Consider the following 23,403-nt stretch of genomic DNA (forward strand, 5'->3'; position numbering starts at 1 on the left):
AAAGATTCATTCACTAATAGTAAAGTTACTGTGTGGACATCAGGAAAATGCATATTTCTGGCCCCTATTTTAGGCCCCTAATTTCTGAAAAGTTTAAGTTTTTATCCAAAAATTTAATCCAAGCCTGACCATTGTGGAACAATATCATAGACATCCCTATGCTTTTATTGCAGTTATATAATTATGTTCAATGAAATGCTTGTTTTATGACCCTTTTTGGCTTTAATTCGTAATCGGCTGAGGTCATAACCCCCAAAATTAATACCAACTTTCCTTTTGTAATTTGTAACCTTGTTATAAAATTTTATATTTTAAGATAAACCAATTAATACTCAAGTTATTGAATGAAAACCAAGTGTCTACGACAATAACTTGGACAATACAGCCAACAGTGTCTACGACAATAACTTGGACAATACAGACAACAGCATGAAAACCAAGTGTCTACGACAATAACTTGGACAATACAGCCAACAGTGTCTACGACAATAACTTGGACAATACAGCCAACAGTGTCTACGACAATAACTTGGACAATACAGACAACAGTGTCTACGACAATAACTTGGACAATACAGACAACAGCATGAAAACCAAGTGTCTACGACAATAACTTGGACAATACAGACAACAGCATGAAAACCAAGTGTCTACGACAATAACTTGGACAATACAGACAACAGCATCATACCAATATAAGACAGCAAATGTGTGATCGTACAGAAACCACACATAATCTAGCCCCCTTGCCTTCTCAATTCTTAAATAACAGTGATAGAATATAGTTGAAAATCTTGTTCATACTATTGAAAACTTGTTGTATCAAGAAATAATTCAATATTATGAACAATATTATTGATATTGTTAAAATTCAACTTTAACAAAAAGGAAAAATGAGTCATTATTTACAATACACAATCATGTGCTAAAAGTAGATAAAGATAATTTTTTTAAAGTTCTTTTGACAGTTTAGTGAGTTTAAGTCAAAATTCAAAGCATCATTGTCTATTTATCACCAGCCTCTGATCAATTAATAAAGACTTGTCAATCATTTTTATTTAGAAGCAGATGTTTTACACTCACAGCAGTAGAATTGGAACCTAACAATTGAGCTGCACCTGCTTTGATTGGTTAAGCAATGGGTACTTCATAAACTAATAAAAAATTATCATCTAAGAAAGTCAAGAAGGAATATGCCTGGAGGACTAAGACTGCTGTAACTAGGACATGTTGTATTTGATATTGACAATTAGCAAGTTTAGCAAGTAACCACTAACAACCTTAAAATTCCCATACATTCAGTAAACAAGAATATGTTGTTACGAAGGTAAAAGTCACACACAAGTGGGTTTGATTAATCATGTTAATGCTTCTTACAAATTTGTTAAAAATCATTCCCATGAAAATTTACAAAATTTCTGCTGAGAGTAATTAAGGGACAGATGTTTGTATATTTAGAAACATTCATGCAATAAAAGTTAAATTCACCTTCATGTTTACAGCTCTGACAGGTTAACATACTGAATGAATGACAATGTGTAGGAAGTGACGATTAAATTTTCACTATACCATTAGTTATAAAATATAATACAAATCTTTCTGCAGAAGTTACATGTTCATTCTATTGTATACACAGGAGTTCTCCGTTTGGAGCCTCTCCATAGTTCATTAAACATTTACAAATCCAACAGGGGCTTAAAAACTTCTACTGCCGAACTAGAACAAATTGTTTATCTGAGTTTACATAAATTGCTTTCCAAACAAGTGAAAAGTTTGATTAGACAGTGAGAGGATGGGTAATAACATCTAATAATGAAGAGAATAACAACAATTCATGTAAAAACAAGTTATTGTCTAACACTTCCTTTAAGGCAAACTATAACAGGTTCAATGTCAGTGTCCATACAATGTTCTTGCTGTTCACAGTTAATTGTGTCTGAATCCATTGTTTTGTCATATCAGTATATAACAGGAGTAAAAATGAATCTGTTCATTATACAGTGTATTAACAAATAAAAAAGGACTTCTACTTGTTTTATTTTTGGTCGTTAAACTTATGTGATAATATTAATAGTTTATAATCACGTTTTATATTATATACATCAAATTATGAGAAAATATTTCAAGCTATAAGCTCAAACCACAAAAATCACCATTTCTTACATTTTTAGGGAAACATGAAGTTTCTTGTATTGTCCTGCTAGGGATTACCCTACTCATACAGGAAGCTGACATCAGACAGCACTCAATGTGGCCTACAACATATGCCCCATATATGTAAAGCCACATACTAAATTTGAAATCAATCCATGCATTCAGAGCTGAAATAATTGCGACGAAATTTGGATGAACAAAGTGCTTCTGGTGTACCACCCTTTCATTGAGTGGGGTATAATAACTCAAATATAGAGTTGCTATACATTTTGGACCTCAGGGACTTTTGCATGCCTTGTTAAAAGGGTCATAACTGCAGCTGATAGTTTCTTTTGTGATTTTAATGTGATAAGCTAAAAACCATAAAATTGTGATTTTACCTTTTAAGAGCAATAACTATAAAAATGAATGATCATACTACTTGGACCTTTAAGACTTTTTATGAGTCTTGTCATAAGGATCATTTCAACAACTGAAAGTTTCTTGTTATCTTCTTGTTTTTTAAGTTATAACCTAAAAACCACAAAAATCATCATTTTTGACCTGCCAAGGAAAATAACTGTTGGGAACCTAGATACTATGTGGACTTACGTCAACCTTGTCTAAAGGATCATTTTAACAATTGGAAATTTCTGTCTGTCTTTTACAGTTTTTAAATTTAAAGCCAAACACTACAAAAAAAATGCAACACTTTTGTCTACCAAGTGAATAACTTCAATATTGATTCGTCATAAAACTTTGACCACTATAGACTTCTGTAGAGCTCTTCAAGCTGAAGAAGTTATATTGAAACATTTCCCAGTATCTCTTATAGTTTTTTTCTATATATCTAGAAATTGGAAACTTGACCCCTGTGGTCTGAAAATAGCAACTTTTGTCCTGCTTTATGCTTGATCTGCAAAATTGACATAGTTTTTTAAGTAGATACCCCATGAATGCTAGTGGCAAAATTTGGTAATACCATGTACATGAATCAAGTAATTTTTGCAGAGTGCTAATTTTGGCATATTTTAGCAATTTGCTTAAAAATGCCAAAATAAATTCCACAAAATAATTACTCTGTGCTTTAATACAACAAACCTCTACCAAAATTGTTTCTTATACCTTTTTTCCTCAAATCTAACAAAGTTTACACCCCCTAAAATAACCTGTCATAAGGTAATCCACTGAGTGACTTCAGAATATATGATTTAAGAAAATTTAACATGTGAGCCAAAAATTTGACAACTAACATTTGTCATCAAAACAACATTGCTTGTTGCTTATTTACCTTATCTTTGAGTTGTTGACACTGTTGTAAGGCAAGTGTAAATAACATCACAGCTTCATTTAACCACTGCACTGTACACTCTACCTGTAATTACAGAATAAAGGAACTTAGTACTCTACTCTATGAATGGTGTCTCCTTGGCTTCCACAAAAATAAATTGAATGCTTCACAGGGCACAGCATGATACAACTGCAGAGGTCAAATCCCAAGCAGTTGGGGCAAATATAGACACACCATTCAAACTTGATGCAGCTTTAAATTTTTATTACAACTAGATATTTGACACAGTATAAGAAATGAATCAGAGTCCAAGTTGTCACTTTTTGGCCTTTATTCCTAATTGGTTCCAGTTAAAACTTCAAATCAATCCCAACATTCCTTTCAGAGTATGGCACCTTGTAGTTCCTGGTGCCTTTGTAGCCCCTTATTCTTACTTAGCTCTACTCGAGGCCCCAAATATTAATCCCTGTCTTCCTCTTGTGGTATTGCACCTTGTAGTAAAATCTATTTGAGATCCATTCACTTTAAGTGAGTCACTGTCAAGACATAAGGAAAATGCTTGTTTCAGGCCTCCAATTCCAAAAAGGCTCAGGTCTCAACCCCTATAATCAATCCCAGCTGTCTTCTTTTGGCGATATAGCACCTTCTTATCCAATTTTAAAGATATCACTTCATCAGAAGTGTTTTTATTGTCTGGACATCAGGAAAATGCATTTTCTGGTCACCCTTTTTGGCCTATGTTTTCTGAAATGTTCAAATGTTAAACCCTTGAATCTTTAAATTCAATGAAATGTTTTTTAAGCCCCTTTTTGGCCCCTAATTCAGAAGTGGTTGGGGCCATAAACCCCCAAAACAATACCAACCTTGCTTTTGTTTTTAACAACCTTGTTATAAAATTTTATGCAGATAAACCAACTAGTATTTAATTTATTGCAGGAAAACCAAGTGTCTATGGATGATGAAGAAGTTGACACAGACAATGATGATGATGAAAGCATCATACCATTATATGATCACTAAATTTTGCAGTAATATAAAAACAGGAACTTTATGATGAACAATCAAACTACTAATTCAGAGGCAGAATTTCTCTGTAGAAACAAATTCATCTAAAATTCTCCCTTTATACTGCCTTCCAGGAATAGTAGAAGTAATAGCAAAAGAAGCTAATACTGATAAATCATTCCAATCTCAAATTCAACAAATGAATACAAAATAAAAAAAAAACAAAACAGACATCATCATGTTTGATAATCTATAGAAAATATAGGCCTTTCAATCTACATCTGACACATTGATTACACTATGGACAATAATAAAGTTTTCTTCTTTAATAGTCAAGGGGAGATAATCACCAAGCTGTATTTGCATGCATTGCTGCTACAAGAAGTTTTCTGATGTGTCATCATCATTTAGGGTTTGATTTACACTTGAACACCAATAAAATTTAACACAGAAACATAAGTGGTTAGATAAACTGCAAATTGTGAGTGAAAAGCGGAGAAGTTAATAAACATTGTAAACAATAGACATAAGAACTGTTCTGAAATATAATGTTTTTAAATACCAAATTCAGACACTGCCTAAAGTAGAGGTGGGATATAGTGTAGGAAAAAAAACACCATTCAAAGAACGTTTTTTGGTCCACATAAGCTATACCTTTAAGTAACAACAGTCCTTTCTTTATACAGATCTGTATTCTTGAGCAAACCACACATTAATCTCCCACATATACCAAACAAATCAAGCTAAACAAAAAACATTAACTCTAGCAAAGCTCCATATTCATACATAGTCTATGTATTTTTTATCTTAAAAGTGCAACAACAAAGTGACAAACTATGACTAATCACCTTCTGTCTGAATTAACAAAAATCCAAGCTGCTACTTAAACAGGCAAAACTGATGTTACTTCAAAATAAACTGTACCTTTACATAACTCCTTAAAAAGATAACTATGCATAAAATTATGTAAAAATCCAGCAAGTAATAAAACTGGCTAAGGAATAACAATAAAGCAGATATCAGACTAAAGAATGTCAAATGCCACGGTACTAACTCTCTTGAAAAAGAATGATCAGGCAATATACAGATCTCCTAATAGTGATCTAACACTGCATAAAGTTCCAGCAAGTAATATAAGAGTAGTGTGAGATATCATTTTATCAGGCAGATGGGGAATGAAAAAAGAGCCTGACTGAAATCTCCCTAATTTTCAGAAAGCATAACCAATGTGGATAATTAATCATCTGATAAGGACACGTAAAACTGTTAAATTCATTTCAAAGAGTAACCAAGGAAACCAACATTCAAGCAGAAAGAAAAAAAAATGTAATCAAGGGACAAAGACCAGAAATGGAAAACAGACACACAAAACAAAGAACATCAAATAACCAAAATAATACATACAAAGTAACAAAAGTAAATGAGCAACTCGAACTCCACTAAATACTCGAAGCATGGACCAGGTGCATTGGTATGGTAATCGTCCTCTGCATTTCTAGAAACACCCATCGAGTTGCTCATGAAAAGTCAAGTCCAGGGAAGACGAAAGAGGAAAGGAAAACTATGAAACATTGAACAAATCAATTTTCATGGTGAAAATGGATACAATGTAATGATCCATGAGTTCATGATGAAGACCATAAAACTTCTGTAGTGATGACTTCAATCTTGTAGCAACACAACCCTGTTCCAGGAGCCTAATTGTAAGAAGTCTAGCCTGATACAAAAAAGTCTCAGTAGTTTGGCAAGCTCTGGCATAACAAAAAAAAATACAAAATTTAAATTCAAAAAGCTGAAAAAATGTGTGAACAAACTGAAGTTGAGGGACAAAGTGTCCAGAAAACTCTCTAGACTCTCTTCAGCTGCTATCATTCACCTGTTTGTCTCTAGAGTTGATATTACTAACCTGTTGTTTTGAGCTGATATTACTCACCTGTTATCTTGAGCTGATATTACTCACCTGTTATCTTGAGCTGATATTACTCACCTGTTACTCTAGAGCTGATATTAATCACCTCTCACCTACTGTCCTGAGCTAATATCTCTCACCTACTGTCCTGAGCTAATATCTCTCATCTGTTTTCTTGAGCTGATATTACTCATTTGTTGTCTTGAGCTGACCACTCACCTGTTATATTGAGATGATATCACTCATCTGTTTCTTTAGAGCTGATATTACTGACCTGTTGTCTTGAGCTGATATCTACTCTTCCTGCTGAGTTGGTTAAGGTATATAATGACATTATTAACTTTGATGAATGGATGTAAAAGCTCAATGCAGTATCATTTGGCACTGGTGGGACTAATGTTTGCTGGAAGATAGAAATAAACCTTTATTTCCACCTGAATTTAGTATTGAATAAAGCAAAAAAAGACATTCACAGAGTGTAGCATGATACAGCCTCAGCATGTTGAACTCTGTTCAATGGGGGGCAAGCGTGGACACAATATTAGTTTTTGACATGTTTAAGCAGAGGGACTAACAGTTCATTATACACAACGACTGGTTTTGACACAATTTAGCACAAAATTTGAAATTAATTTAAATCTTTAGAAAATCTGCTAAAAATTTTGAAAAGTGTATTTTTTTTTGGGGGGGGGGGGAATGTGGCCTCTAGGACCTGTTATAACTCTCAAACCATAAGACATATCTGAAATTTGATTATAATACGGCGACAGTGATTTTTGAAGGGAATCCCATTGAAATGATTTTTTTTTCAAATTGGACCAAAAATAAATTAAAAGCTTTGCTAAGTGCAGCGTGATACAACCACAGCCAATTGAACTCTATTCACTTGGGGTAATGGTGGACACAATATCAGTTTTACACACTCAACATGGGGACTTACAGTTCATTATGGACAGGACAACTTACTTGGATACAAAATTGCACAATATTTTGAAATTCAATTTAAGTAATAAGGTAGGCTTCAGGGAGCATTCATGGATCATTTTGTACTCAAAAACAGTAAACGATATAATAAATTTACTTAGCATATTACTTGTATATATGGTAACAATCTTTAACTATTGGCAGATCTAGGCCTTGTCATATTTTAACCCCATTCCTTGAGAACAGTTATCCTTATAAATTACCATATTTCTGCTGTAGATAATATCTTCTATAGATTTCCTTTTAGGAAATGCTAAACAAGATCTTCCCTGATTCAAGTAGTTGATTAAATCATCTAATAACTAAAAAAGAAAAAAAAAAGAAATTAAGGTAAATAGTACCTAAATTCTTTTAGAAGAAAGAATATTTGTAACTTGGCAATTTAGTGCATGCTGAAGACAGAACTACATGTGTTATATCCTCCTTGTTCAGGTTTGAATAGTATGACCAAGTACATTGATTGTGATGCCTCTGAATTAACCATCTATTTTGATGCTTCAGTATTTTCTTGAGATAAACACAATTATTACCATCATATTACATTTTCTTTTGTCTGTGAATGTGAGTTAGTTGAAATTCACCATAATTTAGGAAGAACTTGAGTTCAGAACAAACATTACTAGACATCAAAATAGGCACACCTGTTAACTCTGAATCTCCAACATAAAAAATGTCAGATTTGTGGAAGATTTTTGGTTAAAATTACTATAATTTCTGCCAAAAATATTAAATAACTGAGCTTTTCGTAACAAATATGCCTTCATGTAAAAATCTCCAACATTAAAGAATGTCAATGGGGAGAATCTCCAATGTGAACTGTTACAAAGGTTAACAGGTATGGAATAGGTATGGTACAATGTGAACTGTTACAAAGGTTAACAGGTATGGAATAGGTATGGTACAATGTGAACTGTTACAAAGGTTAACAGGTATGGAATAGGTATGGTACAATGTGAACTGTTACAAAGGTTAACAGGTATGGAATAGGTATGGAACAATGTGAACTGTTACAAAGGTTAACAGGTATGGAATAGGTATGGTACAATGTGAACTGTTACAAAGGTTAACAGGTATGGAATAGGTATGGTACAATGTGAAAAACAAGCCTCCTTAGAATATGGAATACATTATATTGGAAATTTGTTCAAATCTTGTGAGAGAAATAGAAATTGATTCACTGAGCAGTTAACCACAGTATATTTTTTAAATTTTCTAACTTTTAGATAATTTTTGTATGTGGGTACTGATTCATAGATAAAGTGTACATAAACCAAATAGTTTTTTTTTTTTTTTCTTGACTTCTAGACAATTCCCCATAATCATCAATATACTAACCAGAAAAACTTCTTTCGCTGAGTGAAACACATGTTCTTTATCTAGTTGATTTAAGGAGAAAATGGATTTGACTAAGTAATTACCAGCATCTTGTATCTGTAAGAAATATCACAGTGTCTATTAAACATGGTATTCTGTCAGCACTACCATAATTAAAACTGGGACCTGTAGTTCAGTGACTGTTGTTGTTTTTTAGGTTCAATGTTATTCATTTTACATTTTTTCTACAGATCAGATTGAATTTTGTTCTTAATGAATAGTTTCACTACATTTGTTTTGGGGCCGTTTACAACTTGCTTTATGGTATGAGTTTTGTACATCATTGAAGACGTGTGATGACCTGTAGAACTTTCATTGTTTTTTGAATGACTTTTGGTGGATGACTGTCTCATTGTTAATGATACCACATCTCCTATTTTTTTTATATCAGTACATGGCATTCTAAAATCACCAGTGCTTTATATAACCAAGATTTTATACTAAGTAATTGAATCGAAGTCAGAGATAATTGATTAATTGATTATGACTACATCTTTCATATCTTGTATAAATTTACAACCCCTGAAGAAAGGTATTAAATATCAAGGCCTAACATTTCCTCCTTAAATGCCTTCATTTATTAGTAAAATCAGCAATGACATGATATTACACAGCCCAAGTAAGTAGATTTATCATAGTGACTTCTTAAGCACTGAATAATTCAATAACAACATGTAGTATATAAAGTTCCAGTTCACATAAGAATCATGCAAATAAAATAAAATTGTGATGGGTAAAAAAAAAAATTGTCAACTTCCTTGACAACCTTAATTCTTTCAGAAAGAAAGAAGGTCAGAAATGCAATGGAATTACTGAAAAGAGCTTTTTTAAACAGACCCATTCTGAAATTCAACTTCTGTTCTCATAACCATATGGACCAATCAGAATATCATGAACAATAGAAATCACAGAATGCCATACATTTTCTGAATTGGTCCATTCTACTGTAAAATATTTCCAGCTATTGTTTTTCACTATATGGCAAGTCCATTTTCTCAAACTTTCATTATTAATTTGATTTTTTAAATCACTAATGGAAAATACTGAATGAAATGCCACTAAGAAAGATGACAAAAATATGAACTGATCACCTTCTGCCTGATTCTTAGGTGAGTCTATATCTAATTAGACATTTCTCTTCTACTGATAATTTATCAAAGTACACATGTACATGTAATTAATCAGCATATTCTGGAACAATATTTCCAGTTCATTTCTGGTGTAAATTTCCTTTTTTAAATCTATTTTGGATGATTAGAATATTTGGATGAGATGAGACAGAAGTCATAGAAGATTGAAATTCATTCTGTAGGTTAAAACATTTTTGAATTAAAAGTAATTCAAACATGCCAGAGATTTGAATTACTTAAATGGTTTTTAGAATACTTTTAAGTTATTAAATAAGGCTTCCTCCGGGAAAGGGCCAAGTTAGTTTTCAGTCCAATATGACTCTTACGGACATTATTATGTCCAAGACAAATTTGTCTACTTGTCCATATAAAATCTTTGGCTGATAAATCTGTTTGTCAGGGACTGGTCTATGCATATTCAAACAGTTCATTATAGATACTAAATACATTAGATGGTTTAAACTTTTGATCTATGTGTGATATTGTAGATTTTGATTATAAGTTGGTGTTTTCTAAAACACCATATACCTGTTGTAATTTCCAACTGATTTCTGGATTGATGGAAGTTTTAAAGTTGTGGTGGTCTTTTGCTTGTTTGTGTTTAAAACTGATATCCTGCAACAAGAGTTACAATTAAAGCAACTGCATGATATTAAAAAAAATTATTTGCTGTTAATTAGAGATATGTTAGATTTAATTCTCTAGAGCCAATCAATCATTATGACTGTAAAAATGCAGAAACACAACATTTACTTAAGAAAACAGACAAAAGAATACACATTTCAAGAGTTACCTGTTATTCGTCTAAAATTACATAACTTAAAAAAGACTGATCTCCCTGTATTAAACCTTGGTACCATTTGCCTCAGACATCACATATACATGGTACATGTGTTTCTCACCATACGGTGAATGTTTTGCAACATAAGTATTTAACTTTCCATTTAAAAAAAATAACAAAGTTATTTATCCTCCAATAATCACTAATTCAGATGCCTGAAATGTGTTATTATACAGGACCAAAAGTAGTTACATTTCTACCACTTTGAAAAGTTGTGATGTGATCTGGTACAAATATGAGTTTTATTCATAATGTTACTAGGTAATAGAAAACTTACAGGGTAATATATATACTATCTCCTAATAAAGTTACAACACATGATAAGGTACTTACAGCATCACATATACTATCTCCCAATAAACTCACAACACATGATAAGGTACTTACAGCATCACATATACTATCTCCCGATAAAGTCACAAATACATGATAAGGTACTTACAGCATCACATATACTATCTCAAGATAAAGTCAAAACACATGATAAGGTACTAACAGCATCACATATACTACCGGTATCTCCCGATGAACTCACAACACATGATAAGGTACTTACAGCATCACGTATACTATCTCCCAATAAACTCACAACACATGATAAGGTACTTACAGCATCACATATACTATCTCCCACAAAGTCACAACACATGATAAGATACTTACAGCATCACATATACTATCTCCTGATGAACTCGCAACACATGATAAGGTACTTAAAGCATCACATATACTATCTCAAGATAAAGTCACAAATACATGATAAGGTACTTACAGCATCACATATACTATCTCCCAACAGAGTCACAACACATTTTATTGTACTACCACCACTAAAAGAAAACAAAATATTCATAAATGCTAACAAACAAACAAAAATTTGTAAAAAAGCAAACTCAGCTTACCCCGACTACACTTTTGGTCTAAAGTTTTTTTTCTTCTATGTTACTTTTCTGGGTTAGTATATCTTATTTATGAAATTCATCAGTTCTGTTCTTTTTTTACTTTTTTTCTGTCCTGTGACTTTATAGATTCATAATGCTTTGTGGTAACAATGTTTTTTTTATTCTAAATACGTAATACTTATACTTTCTAAAATCATTATCTAGGGAAGAGTCAAAGGGATGTGAAATGAACATCTAAAAGAAAACTAACAGAAAAATGAAATAAAAAAGCAAAATGACTTGAAATGTGGACTTAACTTTAGACCAAAAAATTAAGTGAGCATGCTCAGAAACCTTACACAACCTCACCTCAACTTTGACACTCAGTCCAAGAAAGTGGTCCTCCTCAATGGATTATTATGAAAATCATTCCTGTACATACTTTAACATTTATACCAACACACCATCCAAGTTTAGAAGAAATTAAACAGTAAGATGTTTTGCACAGCTTAAAACAAACACAAATTCTGAACAGTTTGGGTAATTATGGTTTCAGTCAAAACTTCAATATCAATCCCTACCTTCCTTTACAGGTCTAGGACCTTGTGGTACAATTTTAAAGAGATCCATTTACTTCATAGTCAAGTTATTGTTATGCCATCAGGAAAATGCTTGTTCTGGTCCCTTTTTGGCCCCTCAATCCTAAATGGTTGACATCTAAAAACCAAATCTGACATTTGTGGTATAGACTATTCTACATGTATATACCATCATCAATATCCTGTAACTGGATTTATATACCAGCTGCTAAGTTTCATGAATTAGTGTTTTTGGCCCCTGTTTGATCCCTAGTTCCAAAATGGTTGGAGTCATAACCCCAAAATCAATACTAATATATCTTCTGTTGTTTGGGCCCTTGTTGAAATTTTGACTTTTGCTTCTAATTTTAAACTACAACTCAATGCAATAGAACCATGGATTTAGGGAAAACAGCAAGTGATGAACTAAAAAGACACATATGACTTACTTGGGACTTGAAAGTAGAATTCTGTGAGGTACTACCAGACTTTTGTTTTCTTCTAAAATAAACAAATATAATGATGAACTATAATAAGAAGTCATTACATCTGTATGAAACATTGCTTTTTTTATAAATAAAATTTATGTATACTTAATAATCCTACATGTTTAATACAATGAAGCATTAAATATACATGTAGTTGCTTTAATCATCTACTTTGCATGACTTATAGGATTCAAACTAAAAACCATGCAGTAACAATTAAATACTTGTCAAACATGATGTAAAACCACACCAAGAAGTCAATTTTAAAGGGTTGAGATACATATGTTGCAGACATGTCAACCTTTATACTGTAGCAACATTTTTTTGAAAAACATGACCTTAAAATAAAATGATGAAACCTGAACTACAATCTATCATCTCCATGTTGGTGATAAAATGGCTGTTGATAATGAATATTGAGAACAGTCAGTTGCTCAAGTTACAAATACATACAATAAGTGAACATGTAAATTGTTATTAAAGACACTAGTGTAACTGAGAGGGAAGGGCTTAAAATTTCTATAGAGAAATGAAATAAAACAACTATTGCAGCTCAGAGCATTCAATATCATGTTTTATGGAACACTTAAAAAGTAATCAACCTTAGTCACATGCACTGAGCTGCCATAATTGTATACAACTGCATGGACCCAAGTTTAATGATATACCCAGAGAGATATCTGTTTGTGAGAATATTTCAGTCTATTTTTATGTTTTGCGAGAATAGACATGCAATCAATACATTAAGTGTATATACGTGTAAAACATGCAAATTTGAACATATATAACCAATAATTAATTTGACTTTGACATGAATAAGTCTTACCATCAAGAATGTCTGAGTAACAAAGAAAATGGTGACGGAAACACTTCAATTATTTAGTGTCATGCAAGTAGTGAACATTAATTCTTTGTCTTCAATTCAGACACAAGTCATTTATTTCTTTTATTAAGGGGCACGGTGGACTGTCTGCCAAAACATAACAGTTCAATGTAATAAATACAAGCAAAAAAAGTTTTTTTTTCAAAAATTTGGAATTACGTAAAAAGAGAAAAATGTAGTTCAGTTCAATTGCCTTTCAATATGTCAGGGTACAAAAAATTGGATGTAATCGGAAACAGTCTTCAACTTACTGGTATAAAAGTCTTAATGTCATAAAGTAAAATAAAATTAAATGACTACTAACCAGGAAGTTAAATAAATTTCAACCATGGTAAATACCATTCCACACAGTAAAATATATTATAAATTCAATGGATCACAAAGAAATGCTTTTTTTTCCAATGAATTTTATACTGTTTTTTTTTAATGAATTATATACTGGTTTTTCCAATGAATTATATACTGGTTTTTTCCAATGAATTATATACTAGTTTTTGCAACTTGGATCTTTAATTATTTCTGTTCAATTCGATAGAAAACATTACTGTGTTTACATGTGAGTCTAAGAATCCATATTTGACATTAGTACAACGGAGATTCAGCCCTCTTCTGGGAAAACGTCTGAGGCAATACAAACCTAAATGATCTCAAAATGATCCATTTAAATTGATTCTATTTAGCAGCTATTTGACTTACTTCAGTATTATAAGCTTTGAAATTGACAGTAGACAAATCCCTAGACAGTAATGGAATGCTTATATCTAAAGTACAGCTCTGCTGAAATATCAGGCTAGAGATTTCAGGTCTAACTCCAATATCACATTTTTTAGCCTACATGTACATGTATGATTTATTGCTACTCATGTCAAGGCATAGCACTTACAGAAAAAAGGGTATGGTCAAATTCGTTTTTTATGTTTAATTCAACACAGTGACAACATTTATATGATGTAATTTTAAAGATAAAAATTTTAGAACAGTTTGCATTTCAAGCCAAAAAAAAAAACAAAATGGAATGGTCAGAACCACACCTACCTTCCCAGCAAGGTGCTAGCTATGTGTTAAGAACATTTTCCATTATGATAAAAATATGTTATAAACAATGTACTAATATAACACTCAGGGTATGTATCTGCTTCAGAACCTACTCATATTGGTACTATAATAATTCAACAGATTCCAACTATGTTGGCCAAAGACTTATAAGAAGATAGGAAAAACTACTCGATAATCTTCTTCAATAAAGGTAATGACAACACTAGTTTGTCAGGCAGATTGTAATCTTTTATTTCAGTATCTTGAATTAACAGATTTTTGTTACCTTTCTTCATAAACTATATGTCTCACACTTATGTTGGTAAAATATTATTCATGGAGTCTTGTCTTAGTCTTCCTGGTGATGGGGTACTTAATTTTGTGGGTTTGTAAAATAAACTTTTACAGTATACAATTACTTTTATCATGTTCATCAGTACATTTACAGTGTACAAAAGTACTTAAATGTATACAGTATACATAAGTGTGTATACAGTATATACAACAGTACTTTTACAGAATAGAACAGGGATTTTTACAGTGTACAACAGTATTTTTACAGCGTACAACAACACTTTTACAATGTAAAACAGTACTTTTACAATATAAATAGTAATCTTCTCTGTCTATCATTTTACTTGACTGGTACTAAGTAGGCCTATAATATCTCAAGATGTCTAGTGGAAGATAACTGTTTGTTCACTCAGGAAGTCTTTAAATTTCCACACAGATTGAAGATGTCTTAGAGTTAGTGATGTATAGAGAAGTAAAGACTAAATGAAATGTATTTATCAGATTTAAGTGGTTTTACCAAAGATAGTTGATCCTGTAAAATAAATGTTTCATGTTATCATCATATAAACCATTTCAGTAAATCTTGGCCTACTTTCATGATTTTTACTAATAGAAACACAAAGACTGAAGAAATACTTGAATATGAGAAAGATCCTCACATTAAGATTAACAAGGCAAATATGAATTTAAATCACTGAAAATAGAAATTTTAACAGTTGTTGTAACAAGAATATGATACATTTCCTTATTCTGAGATTACTAAGAATATTCTACCTAAATGACATCATGACCGGTTGACAATTTTTGTTGATTACAGTTTCCTCTCATATAAAATGGTTCTGATCCTTTAACATGAGAACCTCCTTTATTAAAATAATCATAGATCAGGTTGTTAAAAAAGAAAATCATGAAAAAAACTCACATTGATATAAGGAAGTTTATTTAATAGATTAGTTAAATACAGGAATATAAAATTTAATATAATGTTTTTTTTTTAAATCAACAGCTACATTTGTATTCTCTCAAAAAGTTGTAAGTGTAAAATTGGCTGAAAGTTTTGACATCATAATACATTCTCCATTATTCTGCCAGAACTAACTTAAATTTTACACTTACATTCTTATAATTTATTCTTCTGGGAAATTGTCCCCAGCTGGCAGTAGGATAGCTGTAAATTTCAAAAGCATACACCACCCTTGTTAATGTCTGTACACCCATGCACTAAAATAAGTATCTATTCTACTCTGAAGTAAGTTGTCATTTTATCAACATTTTTATATATAAATAATGAAACAGCAGCTTTTGTCATGACTTTAAATCAGGGTAGGAAACTCACTCAAATTCTAGCCAGTCCTGAATACAATTTTTCAATACCTTTACTATATGGCTGTATAGATTTTTGCTAAAATTAGCCAGCCCTGCCAAAAAATTGCCAGTCTCGGGCTGGCGGGTAGGATACTATTTCTGTTTAAATACATGCCATATAATATGAACAACTGAGATTCACATCAACCTTTACCTATATAACACCTGCTCAATGAACTTTAATTCCTATCACTTTTTACCTACACCACACCTGATGAAATGAATGCCTGAGATACACATCACTTTTTACCTACACTACACCTGATGATATGAATGATTGGGATACACGTAACTTTTTACCTACACCACACCTGATGAAATGAATGATTAGGATACACATCACTTTTTACCTACAACACACCTGAGGAAATGAATGCCTGAGATACACATAACTTTTTACCTACACCACACCTGATGAAATGAATGATTAGGATACACATCACTTTTTACCTACACCACACCTGATGAAATGAATGATTAGGATACACATCACTTTTTATCTACACCACACCTGATGAAATGAATGCCTGAGATACACATCACTTTTTACCTACACCACACCTGATGAAATGAATGACTGAGATACACATCACTTTTTCTTTGCGCTCCGCCACAGGAGGCTAAATTGCCCGACCTTACCCATCCTCCCTTTTTCTAGTGGCAATCAAAATTTGTCGACCCTATTATCCTTGTGACCCATCTTTTTTTTTCATTTCATGTTCATTTTATCATCAATTTCATGTTCATTGTCTGAATATAGCTGAAATATTGCTGCTCGGACGTTAAACCCCAACAAACAAACAAACCAACAAACTTTTTATCTACACCACACTTGATCAAATGAATGACTGAGATTTTCCTATATTACACCTGAATAAGTGAAGAACTAAGACTCACATCACCATTCATCTATATCATATATAATATCCACCTACAGAATTCATTAGACTTCTAAGATAAGTCAGGGATCTCAGACATTCGTTTATATACAATTATCAAAAATATCATAAGATATCAACAACAATATTGTGTCTGAGAGCTTCCAGAGATTTTCTGTTCTAATAATAAGAATCTAAGACTTCTCATGCAAACAGAATAGGTTAATAACTTACTATACTTTTAGTACCAGACTATAATAGGATTTTGTAGAAGACTTGCCTCCCTAAAAATTATTCTGTGAGCACATTAACAAAAAGAATACTACCTGCTTCAAATTGATTAAAATAATATTTAAACCTTTGGTTTCATTATTTTTTCTTTGCAGGCATCAGACAATATTTCTTGTCCTTTACGCACATGTTTCCTAATCAACTATAAACGTTTAATAAAATCCATTGAGCAGTTACACAAAGAATTGTGCTTAAAAAATAGCAGAAGGACTGACAGCAAAATGGGGTAATTCCTACATATTCCCCAAACTTTGTGAACAAAAAGGGGTACAATGAGAACCTTTTATTGTACTCTTAACTTTTCAAGTTGATCACAAAAGTAATTTTAACAATTTGGCGTACATGTCAGTGTGCATTTTAAGAAGGCTATAAAGTATAATCATGTACACAAACAGGCTATTTTAGCAATGTTCTTCAATACAAATTTCTTTAACACTTTTACATACTGTTTTACCAATAATTGATTCTATACATTCTTTTTCTTCAAATATCATTACAAAATTGAACCAAAGAACAATACCAATGCAATTAACCTGTATTTGAAAGTCCAAACATAAATAGTGATTAATTAGTATTTCTTGCTGAACTCGTTTGATTAAAAGTCAATTACAGACAAAAATATTGATATATTTCTCATCTAAGATGAGTTTTACAACATAATTCAGATTGTAAGTCATGATTTTGGGACAACAGAGATTGGAAAGAGTGGAAACTGTTTTAGTATTTACCATAATTGCTTGAAGAACAATGGGCATATTCTACTTTGTTTATTCATTCAAATTTTGATTAATCACAATGGAGTATCAGAGATTTTCATCCCAAATGAGGAAGTAACTTCAATAATTTATTGCCTGAACCAAAAACAAAATTCTCCTGAGCTATTCATCTTCGTAATATCTATTTATAATCATACATGATTTCATTATTTAAAAGAAAAGAATAAAAATAGTGTACAGCAGGGTGTTAGGGATGAAGTGAATGGAATGTGATATTCATCAGGAAAATGACAGGGAAAATTAACCCTATACAAACTGAATAACTACAGGTTTGAGACAAAAATAAGGGGTTCAAAAAGTGAAAGGACATGGACTTTTTTAAAATCTTAAATGAAATTCCACAAGAAGAAAGTGAAATGTCCCAAACAAGACCTAGGTAAATGAAATTTTAATGGTCCTTCAATAGAAATTGAGGGTCCTGAACCTCAAACTAATACTAATTGAACCCATGAAAATTTGCCAGAACTAACAAGAATGGAAGGTTAGGATGTGATTTTAGTGAATCTGTCAAAGCTGATGTTAAATTACTCTCAAATAAGTTAAACTATTGATGTACTTTATGCCTATTTTCCGTTGTATGAAAAATCTAGTTATACATGCAGTACAGAAATAGTACCAATGTTTGTGATACCAAATCCTGTTTTAAAAAGTTCTTTCTATTACCATTGAAATGTTAAAGAAAAAAAATATGCCCCCCCCAAAAGAAAACAAAATTTAACAAAAAAAACCCCAAAAATAACAGGAGCCTGAATCGCTCACCTGGTAAAATTTTTGCCTTTCCATGGCAATAACTCTACAAATATTTGTCCGCCAACTTATTGTAAGGATCATTTCATCAATTGAAAGTTACATTCTATCTATTATAGTTTCCAAGATATTGATTGAAAACTTTACAAAAAATATAATTTTTCCCCTTTCAAGGGCAATAACTCTTACATGGTGTCATCTGACAACTTTGATCCATGGAGACTTTTGTAGGCCTTATAATAAGGATCATTCAGCAATTGAAATACATTGGCTAAACCTAATGGGTCAACAGATTTTCACCAAATTTGACCACAGAAAGATCTCATCATGCTGAATTCTTTTACATAGTCAGGATTTGGTTTAACTAACAGTTTTGGAGATACATGCAAAAATCTGCTGTCTGATCCCTATGTTCTATTTTCATTTACGGCAGCCATGTTTTTTAACTGATCAAAAATCCAAATGATCACTTTGATAAGAATACCCCAAAAAACAAAAATTACCAACTTTCATTGAATTCTGTACAGTAATTCATGAGGAGATTTTTGAAAGTAATAACATCAAAAACAGCAAAAAACGTCCAAAAAGGGCAACAACTCCAACCTTTAGGTCTCACTAACCACTTCTGGGTCAAATGGCCACCCCCTATGTAGTACCAAAAACACACTGAACCTAGACATATGCATTGTAAGTGCATTATTTGTGTGAATTATGATTAAAAGTAGTCAAAATAAAGCTGAGAATGTGTACTTTAAAATCATATATGTAATTAACTACAAAAGTGTATGAATATTGTTTACATGTGTGAGTAATTTGCCTCCATGCTGTCAGTTAGCAGAACAGGTAAAAATGAGGATTTTCAGTATTATTTATTCAAGTAAATTTTGTGAAGAATTTCTACTATGATCGTACCATTAGCATAATGATTTTGGAAGCCTTATTTTCCAAGCTTCGCAATGGTATGCAGCTTTAAGATGTCATTTGTCCTGGGAATTCACAGTGAGACTTTGAAAATTACTTTTTTAACATGTAAAGTAATGGAAATGTTAGAAGTGGTTAGTGAGACCAAAATGGACTTTCACAAAAATTTGACCACAGATAGAAGCCATTATGCTGAATACTTTTACCCCAAGTCAGAATTTGGTTAAACCTAATGGTTTTGGAGATATTTGCAAAAATCTGGTGTCTGACCCCTATGCTCTATTTATAGTAACAGCGCCCATGTTGTTTAACAGATCAAAAATCCAAACGGTCATTTTGTGCAGAATACTCCAAAGAACCATCATGATAAGTGTCATCCAAATCCATTCAGTAGTTTCAGAGGAGAAGATGTTTGAAGATATTGTTAACGACGACAACAGACGCCAAGTGATGGCAATAGCTCAGATTGTCTACGGTCAGGTGAGAAAAAAAATGAACAAATCTATGTTATTAACAAACATATCTATTAAGAGCACATTCTTGTTCCTTGTCTGCAACCAATTAATGATTTTAGTGGGACTTACAAACCAAACATAATCATCCCGTGAACATCCTTGTGAAATAAGTATCACTTGTTTTACTGTACAGTGGTACAAGGTAAATATTTACAAGTTTGAATAATTACATTGTATGCAAATTGACTTTAGCCAATGGGTGATCTTGTGATTTAAGCTCTCAATGTAACAATAAGAACAATGCATACTGCACAATTTTATATCAATTATATGCTACATCATGCAAAACCCCATTTGACCTCTACAAATACCATTGCTAAGACGACGACCCCATACACGATATTTAGGAGTCTCTTCTTCAGATGTATCCTCATCACCTAAACAACATAACATTAATTGTTTATAACAGAAAAATAACTAATTATGTTTAAACAGAAAATAGACAGAATAAAATTTTCAAGCTCTGGTTCTCTATCAAAATAACCTTTTGTTTAAGTCAACATAAAAATGAGCTTTCATCTTTAAATGTTGCATTGAGAACCCACTTTGTTTTATATGAACACAGATATAGATTTTGCTTTTTTTCTGATGCTCTCAAACAAAATGTAATAACACTACAAAAAGTAGTGAATAAGTTTGCTTTTTAGAGCTCCAAATAGTGATACCTACTTGTCTTGACATAAAACAATAATATCACACTTATATCAATACCTACAACTTAAGCTGTATTAAGAGGGTTAACTATAGTTAGAAGTAATTCTTAAAATCTTACTTATGAAAATAAACTAAAAATAAACTTAAGAGTTTACTTTACTTTTTGTCTACTGAAAGTAGGGGTATAATAATGCATAAAGAAAACAAAAAAAAAAACTGAAGGAAATACATTACTAGTACATGAAACAAATATCTCGGCTACCATAGATTAACTACTATCTTACACACTCAGTACTCTAGGATTTTGAAAATTTCATTTTCCCAAGGAAAATAACCAAATGAAATATAAAACCCTAAAAATGACTACTTTCTGATCTTAACAATTCCTTTTGGAATTTCCTACTTGCCAAGATTTCTCTAGCCCTGCACGTAGGTAATTGGCAATGTGAATCCTAGAACACTGCATTTATTTCATACAATACTAAGGACATGCTCATCAAAAAGATTTTATTTCATTTTTTCCCATCATAAATTATAATTTTTTATTTTATTGTGATTTATTATATTGTGATTTTAACAAGAACAAAACAAAACAGAAAAGGAAAGAAAAGAAAATCTACAAATGAAAAGTATTGAAGCAGCTCTCTCCAAATACATGTACATTTATTTTTTTTTGTTTAAGAAAATATGAAATCTATGTACACAAAAAATATATCATCAGACATAAATTCCAAAGAGAATGTTAAAGTCCTGCTCTGAGACTGAAACTTGATAATACATGTATAAATAAATAGAATTGATATCCATAATCTACATTTATATGGAAGATCTCAATTCTAGTAATGACGTAATTTTATAAAATACAAACTAGCCTAGGGAGTACTCTTAATTATTGATACTTCAACATTTGTCTAACCTGGTTTTTTTTTAAGAAAAAAATTTATTATGGAAACATTTTAAAACTAATGTGTTTTAACTGCATCATTTGCTAAAAATGAAATATAATACAAAATCAAATGTAAAATTAGAAATGTTAACAAAAAAAATGGAAACAGACATCATCAAAATGAAATTGTACAAAAAGCTAAACCTTATCTTACAAAATCTTTCAAAATTTCATCTTGAAAATTAACATGGTTTGACACAAATCAATTAGTATTCCTAACTCAATCCAACAAGACCCTTCTCCAGCTAAAGAACTAAATAATTGACAGTAATGGTAATTAGGGAACGTCATCTCAGATGATACTGATCTCTCGTTATTAATAATGTAAAAACTTACCCAGACCACCTCTAATTGGAAATCGTCTACTACACTCCTAAAATAATGAAAATAAACTGTGACAAGAAGACAATTTTAATACAAGAAATGATTCCCCATTTCCTCTCCTGCATAGAAGTGACATCAGAAATGATGAGCACAATCTGTCTTGTAGAAGAAGCATTATATGTCAGAAAAGAAGTACCCAAGATCCACTCTTGTGAGAAAGCATAAATGAAATAATGTAACTAGACCACTACTACAGAAGAAATGTCATTTGAGTTACAAACCCAGGCCCTTTTCTTGTAGGGATGATATCTCTAAATGATATATACTGATGAACAGTCTATTACCAACCCACTATAAAGTTCTGATAGATGAAATATCCTGTGAACATTTGGAATTGTGCTGTATTCTATAAGTAGGTTTATATGGATAAACACTTGTTTTAGTTACCCAACTTTGACCCAACACACTTAAAATAATATTTGTCTTACTTTACCCTACCTCCTGGCTTCGGGTAGGTACATGTAGGTAGGTACAAATGTGGGTAGGTACATGTAGGTAGGCACAAATGTGGGTAGGTACATGTAGGTAGGTACAAATGTCGTTAGGTACATGTAGGTAGGTACAAATGTGGGTAGGTACAAATGCGGGTAGGTACATGTAGGTAGGTACACGTGGGTAGGAACATATAGGTAGGTACAAATGTAGGTAGGTACATGTAGGTAGGTACAAATGTAGGTAGGAAAATATTTTTCCCCAAAGTTAATCTAATTCTGTAAAAACCATCCTCAAAGCAGTGAAAAATGTTGCTTGTCAAAAAAAAAAATCCTGTCAGATAATGGCAATAAAATAATTTGAATAGGGCCAATGTAATGGATAGGTAGAGTAAGGGGAAACAAACTTACAAGTAATTTTCATTCTGGCCTCAGTGAATGGGTGATATATTGGAATCACCATGTCTGTCTGTCTGTCCATCCAAATTTCATTGCAATTATCTCAGGTCCATATAGATGGATTGATTTCATATTAAGTGGATGATTTTAATTGATTGCTGATACATTGTATGTGATTTTGGGTGCTGTTGGATATCAATTTCCTGTTTGTTGGTCTTCACCACTTTTCACTATATTGAATGATAGAGAAAATTTTTGTCACAAAAGGAT

The 23,403-nt window shown here is 31.9% G+C and overlaps 1 protein-coding gene across 3 annotated transcripts in view; it reads right to left on the reverse strand.

Annotated features, from left to right (window-relative positions):
• LOC148606815 (protein rogdi-like) overlaps positions 1-23,403 on the reverse strand; it is a 37,620-nt gene that overhangs the window by 8,252 nt on the left and 5,965 nt on the right. The window contains exons 3-11 of one of the 3 annotated variants that reach the window (XM_088545786.1): positions 22,256-22,292; positions 15,344-15,358; positions 12,576-12,627; positions 11,440-11,497; positions 10,355-10,441; positions 8,658-8,753; positions 7,526-7,624; positions 6,613-6,741; positions 3,425-3,508 (exon numbers count right to left, since the gene is read on the reverse strand). In XM_088545786.1, the coding sequence (XP_088401912.1) occupies positions 3,425-3,508; positions 6,613-6,741; positions 7,526-7,624; positions 8,658-8,753; positions 10,355-10,441; positions 11,440-11,497; positions 12,576-12,627; positions 15,344-15,358; positions 22,256-22,292 (657 nt within the window). Of the gene's footprint in view, positions 1-3,424; positions 3,509-6,612; positions 6,742-7,525; positions 7,625-8,657; positions 8,754-10,354; positions 10,442-11,439; positions 11,498-12,575; positions 12,628-15,343; positions 15,359-20,630; positions 20,697-22,255; positions 22,293-23,403 lie in introns of all 3 variants that reach the window. The other 2 variants (XM_088545785.1, XM_088545788.1) reach the window with 2 other exon arrangements.

Source organism: Perna viridis, chromosome 9 (genome assembly GCF_037379345.1).
Source record: "Perna viridis isolate PV_CMFRI_1.1 ecotype Kerala chromosome 9, ASM3737934v1, whole genome shotgun sequence".
Taxonomy (NCBI): Eukaryota; Metazoa; Mollusca; class Bivalvia; order Mytilida; family Mytilidae; genus Perna; species Perna viridis.